Source organism: Lygodium microphyllum, chromosome 15 (assembly GCF_053477565.2).
Source record: "Lygodium microphyllum isolate KBCC chromosome 15, Lygodium_microphyllum_v1.1.10, whole genome shotgun sequence".
Taxonomy (NCBI): domain Eukaryota; kingdom Viridiplantae; phylum Streptophyta; class Polypodiopsida; order Schizaeales; family Lygodiaceae; genus Lygodium; species Lygodium microphyllum.
The window spans coordinates 119604723-119614893 of NC_141149.1; the positions used below are offsets into that span (position 1 = coordinate 119604723).

Here is a 10171-nt window from a genome sequence, read left to right on the forward strand (position 1 = left end):
AAGAAGAGAAAATTCCAAAAAAATTGATACAATGATAACAATAAAGATATAGATCATACACCTTGTTTAACTCTAAGGTGAATGAGGAAAGCACATTTTGGAAACCATTGCCCTTGTGCATAGTATGGTTGCTCATTTAAGTAGTTGAGAATATATCAAGTAAATGGCTCGACCAAATGGATCTCCCAGCCTACTACAAGTCTTATCATATACAAGGAAGTAGGAGTAGATACCTTAAGGAGAAACTGAGGGAATTATGGCTAGGCTTGCTAGAGTGGCGATGCTCCATTCTCAAAATCAACAAAGGGGCATGGGAACCATACTGCTACTCACATCAAGATGAGAGGGTAAATCGACTTGACTGCCCCTATCTATGGAGGCATGGTAGGAGGGAGTACGAAGAAAGTAAGCATGGAAGGTATAACTTTCTTTGGGTTCCAAATGTAAGGGCCGCCCATTCAAAATGAAATCTAATTGTTCTAGCCCTTAGATTTAGTGCCTTCATTTAGCCAATTTGTGCGAGATTTCAACAACTGCCTTGATTCCTCCTTTATCACAACCTATAAGTACCTTAGGATTTCGATCAATCTATTGCAATAGCTAGTCACACTCCACAAAGATGGGTTCCCACTATTTCCCTTTGATACAAATGTAGGTATTGATCATGGGACAATGGTTTGACTTCACGTTCAAGCTATGTTGTTGCCCATTTATTGTATATGATTGCTAGAGGATATGGTAGATAGTAGTTTTGCCAAGTGTACCTTTCCTTTCTTCCCAAAGTTATTGACTTGAAGTTATGACTAGTATGCGGTTGGTTAAATATGTAAGTTGAAACCCATGAATGTCCAAGTCATTGGCATGAAATCTTCGTATGGTGCTTGGGGAAAGCTTGATTGATTGGGAAATAAAGAATAATATGATGGCAATGTCATCAAACTCCCTATCATGGTAATGTGATGGACCTTATGTAGATGGGTCGTAAGGGCCATGTTGCACCTAGGGTTGGGGGAGGGATGGGGGCAGTGGAACACCAGTCCCCCCAACTATTCCCATGGTCACATCCTTTGGTCCACCTAGGGTTGGGGGGAGTGGAACACCAGTCCCCCCAACTAACCCCATGGTCACACCCTTTGGTTCACATGTAGTGGGGTTATATTAACCCTTGCCTTCCCTGCTAGCAGTCCCTCAAAATACGGTGCTAGCTAGGCGCTAGAAGGGGGATGTCACTCATTGCACTTTGATTAGTTGGTATTAGTTAGCTTCTTATTAGCTTCAAGTGCAGAGCTAGTTAGAATTTAATTTTCTTTTTTTGATTTTTTCATTTACGAATCCCATTCACCCTATTGGGATGACCATGGATGAAGTTAGGAATACACATAACGCTTTACGTCCCTTTTGTGGTTGGGGCAAGTGGGCTTTCAGGTATGAACAATCCATTAGCAATTTGCCTAGAATCCCATAGCGAAGTCTCCTTTTACCAAATGATACCTTGAAGAACAAAAGTTTGTAAAACGAAGGTCTTGTTTTATTAGGTGAACATAAATTTTTGCGACATTTAATGTGGGAGGCACAATTTTTTCTGTGTGTGAAGCCACTCAAACTTCAAAGGCATGTTTCTTAACAAGCCAGCTGGCAGCTTGCATCAGCCTTCCAACTTCCAAGAGTAGCCAACTGGCTTCCAACTTACACGTGTAGATGACAATTAACGTGAGACGCTCGTGAGAACAAAACCCAACGCCAGGGCCAGGGCTTACAAAGAAATAAAGCAATTGCATAAACAAGAGAACAATATATATAAATAGAAAATAAAAAATAAATGACGTGTTAATAGAAAAGAACGAAAGGATTGATTGATTAATAATTATCCTTTTGTGCAGTGCCCGCCGGTCGTTTCAGAAGGTAGATGGAAGAGAGAAAGCGGGCATTTCAACGTTTCATGGTGGCGGTAAATGGGGGGAAATAAAAAGCCCTTGTTAGACAAATGCGTTTGTCCTGTCGCTTTGTCCTTTTTCAGAAGCGATAATGAGAGACGTGCCCGGTGCCCACCACGAGCCACCCACTCTCTCTCTCATCACAGTGCTGAGTGCAGCCCTGGCACCTATGCAAGTGAACACGAGCTTTCGGGGAAAAGATCGAAGTCTTGGGTCCGGCAGATATTTGGTTCACTGGAAAAGCCTAGCTTAGCTAGCGACTCTAGTCGAGACTTCATCCCACTTTATGCCCCGGACCCGTTTGCCCCTCTGAGACGCAGAATGAAGAAGATGACGATGCAGGTATAATAGAATGGAGGTTCTCTGAACAGGCAGTCAGGAAGGCTGAGGGCGCGCTCGGTTCTTCTGAAGAGGCAGGAAAAAGGAAGTAGGAGAGACTCTCTCCCTGGCGAGGCAGGCGGGACGACAGAAGACGAAGAAGAAGCAGCAGCAGCAGCAGAAGACGAAGAGGGAAGAATCAAAAGATGGACGACAAGCGGATCGGCGAGGAAGAAGAACAATGGGGCTAGTTTTCTGACTGTGTCTCAGAGAGAGAGAGAGAGAGAGAGCTTGATGGAGAATGTGGAGGTCCTGCATTTGGTGCTGGCAAGGCTGGAGGCGGAGGATCTAGCGCGGGCGAGCTGCTGCAGCAGGCTATGGCGGGAGGTTGGGGCCAGCGAGCATCTATGGCGCGCCCTCAGCCAAGCCAGGTGGCCCGGCTGCTCCAGAGGAGAGCCCGCCATCCTAGGCATGGGCGGCTACCGCGCCTTTTATACCAGACGCGCCCTCACCATGATGCGCCTCCCCTCCCACAAGCCCTGGCTCCGCCTCGACCACCTCACCTTCTTCGTTGACCTCACCTACCGGGGCCTGCCGGTGGTCTCGGAGGCGCTCCCTGGCCCTGCCGCCGCCACCGGCCGTGCCGGTCGCCCCCACTTCGGCCTCCGCATCGACCCCGGCGTCCTCACGGAGTCCGTTCTGCCCCGCCGCGCCCTCACCCCTCTCTTCTACCAGGGGCAGCTCTTCTACGAGAAGCCCTTCCAGGCCATTCACGCCTCCCACTACCGCCTCACCTGGAGTGCCGTACGCAGCACCGACAACCGCGTGGCCAGCCTCCTACACTGCACACCGCAGGCTGATGCGGAGATCCCGTGGGAACGGGGGCTTAGCGGCACTGGCGCCCACTCGTGCTTGCCCATGGTCTTCCGGGCCGACCTCGGCGGTGGTGCTGCCTGCGGCTGTGGAGGCGAACCGTATCGCATAGTCACGGGCGGCGGCGGCGGCGGCGGGAGCGGGGGTTCCCTCATGGCGGCTTTTGGCTTTCTCAATTGCGAACCGGTGAGGGGCCGCAGCCTGGACCACCCGATGCGGTTCAGGCTCGTGGAGCTTCGTCTCGGTGCGCGTTGGAAGCGGTTCGATGACTTCGAACCCCCTCTAGATAGCATTCTCCTCGCTCTCCAACAACTGGATTGGAAATAAAAGCTTGGTGGTCAATGGGGTTGTAGCTTAAGTGGTTTTTGATCGTGCGGGCGTATTCATGGGTTCGCGGGCGTATTCATGGGTGCGTGGATTCGAAGCTTTAGACTTTTGGATAACACCCTCGAGGCATCTTTCAAGATCTCAAACCTTCTCCCAATCATGTTCATATTAGTACTAAATTTGAACCTTGTGTGGATATATCAGTCTCTTCATGCACGCAAAATGTTCTTTTGTGTTACTTGAATGTCAACGCCAACTTGTAGGCTCATACCTTAGGGCTGCTGAAACCCTTCTTTGATTGAATGCTTCTCCAAAACCCTCGTTCCTCCTTCCTACATTGTTCAAACTTCACCTTACATTTTACATTCACACTATTATTATCATCTTCTAACACTGTCATATCAATCTCCCTTGAGGCAAATGTGTTTTTTTCAGCTGTGGTTGAATTGACCTTCGATGTGCCAATGAGAAAGCTTTGTGGGCTTGTCTTTTTATAATCTAGCCTTTGCTTTGCTAGTTGTTTTGTTGCAATCACATGAGTCATCTGTTGCAATGTCAAATCAAGTTAAGTGCCCTAAACAAATCAAGATGAGCAAATGCTATACAATAATGTGTAAAGTCGCATATTATTGAAAAAAAAGTGATAATATAATGATGATTCATTTAGTAGGAAACTTCGAGTGACACCTAGAAAAACTATAAATATAACCCTTAAAAGTGGAAAGAAGATAGGGGTCATGGGCTGGGAACTCCAAATAGATTCGATGTGCTCTAATTGACATTTAAACCATCCACACATCTAAATCACTAGCCTTAGCAACATGGCTTCTAGTAAGTACCAAACATGGTCTACTTTTTTTTGGAGGAGTTTCAAAGGTCCAATCAGATGAGTGAATCATTCAAAATTTTTATGGAATTAACAAATCACTTTATCCCTTTGTTATAACAAATGAGAATGATTTTTGTGGCTACATTGACAAGGCCCTTTGTACCAATGATGAAACCAATCTTGAGTTAAGTATACATGAAATCATTTGTTTATTGCTTCCACTTTAATGACGTTATAAAGTATACGATTGATTTTGCCATAATGATTTAAATAACATAAAGAGTAAGCCAACTCCAAGGATGACAAGACGTGAGAATAATATGAATCATAATGATTTGTAAATTTCAACTCTCTTCAAGTATGTACAAAGTTTTTCTTTTCTTAAATTAGCACCCTACCACTAAGGTGCTACACCTTTAGATTTTTGGACTTGTTGTAGGAGGTTAGCATGTTCAAGATGAACAATGCCATGTTACTTCTAATATGTTGAGTTATGAGGAGTTTCAACCAACAACCTCCTCAAAATACAATCCCCCCTTACATTTTATAGCCATTTCTTACTTGATGTTTACACTTTTGCATGCATATTCCAACTTAGAATTTTGAAAGTGAAGTAGTGCAAGTGGGCTTTTTTTCTAAAGGAAAATATGCTCTCACATGTGCAACATTAAAGAAATCTAATAAGGCCTTATTGGAAAAGTCCAATGTATAACTAGCCTAACGTATCTTGGAAATATATGATGATGACCACAATATTTTACATTTTTCCTTTAATAATAGGAAGTCTAGAGTAGGGATCAAGCTTTGGCATTTTGCTTATTATAATTTCTAAAATAATAGGAAGTCAAGAGTAGGGTTCAAGCTTTGGTATTTTGCTTGTTATAATACTTTCATTGACAAGTCAAGGCATATAGAAAATCCACTTGTTTTGGATATCATGACATAAAAGATCCTTATAGGGTTAGACGAACCTATATAAGGGAAATGATATATTGTTTGATACATCGATAATGCAGTTGTTTAAATAAACAGTTCTTTGAATTGATTCATTTTGCCAATAATATATTCACAAACATTTAGACAAATCTTGCTTGGATTCAATTCTTTGTAGCATTCTCTTTGTTAGGCATATGATACTTGGATTCACTCCTTTGTGTTGGTCTCTTTGTTAGGTATGTGATACTTGGTTGTTTTTGTGTTAGATAATATTAATGTCTCTATTGGAGACATGCAAGTTTGATGCGATCAATTAGGAAAGCATCCTCTTTGTTAGGCATACCCGCTTGTTTTTGTGTTGGACAATATTAAGGTTTTTGTTAGCAACTTGCAAGTTTGGTGCAGTTAGTAATGCACATAACAAGGTATCTATGGTAGAGATTGGTATGGAGTATCTCCTTGCACGCTAATCATCTTTACAATTTGGTTGCATAGCACTATTATTCTTTGAGTTGATTTGCTTTACAAATTGGTGTGGTAGGCCACATCACTTGAGGGGTTCCCCCCCTTATTGGCCACATATGGGATAAGATGTCAATCTCTAATAAACAATTTCATAAAATAAAGAAACAATTCAGCAATTACAAGCTTGCAATCTATCGCCTCTACATGGCTTGAAACCTCTTCGATGGGGGGAGGGGGACAGAGCGAGCAAAGGTGCTTATGCCCAATTGCTTGTGTATTCATTACACTGATAGTACTCACACACTTGTACATTGCAAGTGGTGCCCATCATTGTCACTTCATTCTTTATTCTTTCAATGACATTTGAATAAGGGTAGGCCCGTCACACATTGTGATTGTTGGAGTTCCCACATCCCAGTTCTCTTATTCTTGCTTTGTTACTTCTTCCACCATAGCTCTTGCTTTGGCTTGCTCTTTCCACTCAAGGCTTCTCCCTTCAATTAATATCGGAGCTTGCTCACGGAGCTTCGACCTGGACCTACCTTGAGATCAGTTTTGAATACCTATATCTTGGGTTTTTCATTGGTAGCCATAGCTTCGTGAAGTGGTATATATCGGCACCCATCTTCTTCCACAATCCACCAAGGCTTGTTGAAGTTTCATTTAAGGCTTCTTTGGGACCTATTGGAGCTCCCCTTGTGCCTCATCTTGCCTAGCATTGGCACCAACAAACAACCTAGCCACCACATTGATTGTGCTTGTTTTGCAGGCTACTTGGGTAGCACCTCAGCCCTCCATAGTAGCTTAATTGGCCATTGACACACTCATTGGGATCTTAGGAATCATCTAGCATCTCTCAAGCATTGGCATTGCATGTCTTGAACACCATTTGGAGCTTCCAACCTCAGTTACTTGTAGTAATATACAATAGACCTGCTTAGAATACATATTTGAACAGGGTCTTCTTAGTCATTGGAGCTCACTCTTGTCTCTATAGATGCCCATATGCATATGCATTGATGCTCAAATGTTTGGAATGTGTCTTGAGGCGATTTTGGATTAACGTTAAGCTCACATTAGCTCAAATTCAGTGAGTTTTTAAAATTGATATATATTATGGACAACATACTGTAATACATAGAGGGACAACGTTTCTTCATTGCTTAGAGCTCTAGTGATGCTTTTATGCTCGCATATTGATACTAGATAATTAGAGGATGTTACGTTGATGTTGTGGTATGCTTTTGGGATTGATTTGAGCTTGAAATAGCTTAGATTTCACTGTCATTTAAGTGATGTATTAACAAGACATCAAGCTTGTACATGCTTCCTGGGATGCTCATTTGATGCTAAACACTTTCGAGATGCTTGCTAAATGTATTGGATGCCTTCTGGGATGTTTTGAGCTCATGTTTGCTAAGTTTTGATCACTATTTTACTATTGGTTACTGTTAGACAACAAGCTTTTATCAGAGATAGTTTATACTTGATACCTTTTGATGCTTTATGGGATACTCGGTGGATCTATCAATACTTCGGTTGTTATGTATACTTCCCAATATGCTATGGCATGCTTTTGAGTTGAGGCTTGGGCTTAGCTACATTGAACTTGGCTATGGTTACATGCTATTGGATGCTCTATTTGGATGCCACATTAAGAGCTTGAAGAATATATTGGGTCTTATACTCTTGGATGTATGTCACATGTATCTTGGATCCTACACCTCTAATGTACTGAGCTTCTTCTGCTCATTTGACATTCACTCTTCATTCTAGTGGGAGCTTTCTTGATATTTTGGTATTACATAGAGCTTTGGATATTTATAGTTGAGATTGAGCTTACTTTCACCGAGACTATGTGACCCTTACTTCATATACATCCAATCTTCATATGTATTGGATGTAGTTACCCTACAATGGGCTGATTTGATCACTTACTTTGGACTTGGCACTTATGTCTATCAGTGTGTTGTGAATGAATATGCTTCTGGGTTATGCATTGAGCTTTGCTAAGCAGGCTATGCACTTGGTAGTTCTCTCTCTTTACCCTAAGGTCTCATATGTGCATGATGTCTATGCCTATCACATGTATGGTTATTGATACATTGTAGTTTGTGACAGCTTTCAATGCCGGTTGTTCCTAGTCTTTCTTTCTTGGTTGCTCACAGTTGGTTGTCGGAATATTGCTAAGTTTATTAAAGCGGCATGTCATTTCAATTTATGCTTACTTGTGTTGGGGGTAAAGGCACATGTGTCTGCGCCACCTGTGTATTACTACATTGATAGTACTTGCACAACTGTATATTATAGGTAGTGGTGGCCCATCATTGTCACTTCATTCTTTATTCTTTCAATGACATTTGAATAAGGGAAGGCGTGCCATACATTGTGACTGTTGGAGTTTTCACATCTTGTGTATCTTGCTCTTGCTCTCTTGCTTCTTCCACCATAGCTCTTGTTTTCGCTCATGGGCTTCCACTTAGGGCTTCCTCCCTTCAACTTGATTATAATTTGTGGATAGCTCACTATTGTGGCAGTTTCTCTTACTTAGCCCTTGATTTAGCTATGCTTTTGGGATTGTTTTACTATCATTTACAACCTTTTTGTCTAGGATAGTGCTTTCATTTACTCTATTATGGCTAGTGGATCAAATGATAGTGCTATCTTCAACATTGACAAGTTGGATGTCACCAACTATAGCTATTGGAAGGCACAAATTTGGTATATTCTAGTGCAAAAATTATAGACTAATCCATTGAGACATGAGGGTATCAAGCTTGAACACATTAATGTAGAGGGTTGGGCTAAATTGGATGAGTTATGTAAATCTACAATCATTTTTTCACTCTATGGATAGGTCTATTGTAATGTTGTCTTTGACGGGCATATCACTTGGTAGTTATGAGATAAGATTCGTAATGTCTATGATAAGCAGAGCCCTGCCTCTCAGATGTATTTGATAAAAAAACTCATGGACCTTCATATGAACAGAGTGCAGATGTTGGAGGAAGTGAGTGTCTCCGAGGATAGCCAATCACTTCAAGATGACAATGATTCTGATTTTGATTTAGTTGATTATGATACAAATGGGTATACCATTTAGTAAATATGTATGGACCGCGAACCCTCTTAGAGTAAGAGCTTGCTCATTGACACATGTATCATGAGACTCAACTCAGAGTTGTAATGGCTTCAATATCTTAAGATACTAGACTACAAATGAATGGGGCACCATCTTAATGGTTGTTGTCCAAATCCTAAGGTGTTCATAGTTGAAGTTAACCTAGTTAAATTCTCAAATACTACAATGATTCTAACTTTGACATGGATGAGAGTGGTAACTCTAACCCAAAAATTCTCCAACCAACCCAATCTATCAAGTCCATGGGCAAAATTTCTCGTCGACTTGAGATGAAAACACTTAAAAGACAATACTTGTAGTAGCGAGTCAAAAACTCAAAGTCAAAAGAAACCACAAGATCTCCCACCAAGATTTGGGAGGTTCAAAAAGAGTGATTGGGTAAATTTTCTTGCTAGGAAAAAGCATGAAGGCACATCTAATGAACCCATTGAGGGACCATCAACTAAGATCAAAGAAATAAACATTACAATACTTACAGAATCCCCTCAGTCTATTTACATTATTGAGAACCTCAATGCAGAGGATGAGGAAAAATTGATTAAGTTGCTAAAGGAATACTAGGATGGTTTTCCTAGAACTACTTTGATATTATTGGGTACCATGTGCTCAATGTTGGGATTATGGACACAATCTTATTGATTCAAGAGGTTCAACCACTATGTTGAGGATTGCCTCTCATATAGTCTCTTGCACACAAATCCACATTCGATTGTTGTGAATATCCAAGGCAAATCTCCATATACAAAGAAAACTCTCATACATCCCACGATCCAAGTTGCACTCAGGCTCCCAAACCCTCTATGGACTTCATCATGCAAGAGGAGAATGGATAAGGCATGAGAGAGTACAAGAGAAGAGAAGGAGGTTTTACCAATTTTCCCTCACCACACACTTTCTTTTGCTCAATCCCAACCTCTCTCCCCCACTCTCTCTCCCACAATACAAAAGCAAGAGCTAAAAGTTAGAGCACACACAAGAATAGCATGTTCCATTATTTCTCATTCTCTTTGTACAAGTTTTTAGGGTTAGGGTTTCCCCATCCCCCTTGAGCATTCCAACCCTCTTTTTTAGCCAAGTGATTGGTCACTCCTCCTTGCAAGCACCCAGAGCTATTGATTTACAAGTGTTTAACTAAAGTGCTACTCATTTGTCAATAGAACTTGCACTTAAGAGTGCTCAGCTCTCTTTACATATTTCCAAATAATGGTAAAACTCATAACTTCAAAAAATTGTGGTCCTTCCAAGCCCTTGTTTTGTTCATTTCTTCATATTATTAACATTTTAACCCTCTCCTAGTTGAGTGCCAATCCCATGGCACTCATGTCATAGGAACACAATATAGATGAT

General features: G+C 41.7%; 1 protein-coding gene across 1 annotated transcript; it reads left to right on the top strand.

Moving 5' to 3' along the window:
• Nucleotides 1-2014: 2014 nt before the first annotated feature.
• Nucleotides 2015-3946, top strand: LOC148024976 (uncharacterized). Its single transcript, XM_087694661.1, has one exon. It carries the CDS (start codon nucleotides 2547-2549, stop codon nucleotides 3450-3452), a length of 906 nt encoding a protein of 301 aa, XP_087550787.1. The 5' UTR covers nucleotides 2015-2546; the 3' UTR covers nucleotides 3453-3946.
• Nucleotides 3947-10171: the final 6225 nt, after the last annotated feature.

Coding starts and splice junctions, on each gene's coding strand:
- LOC148024976 (XM_087694661.1), top strand. CDS start 2,547: ATGGAGAATGTGGAGGTCCTGCATTTGGTGCTGGCAAGGCTGGAGGCG.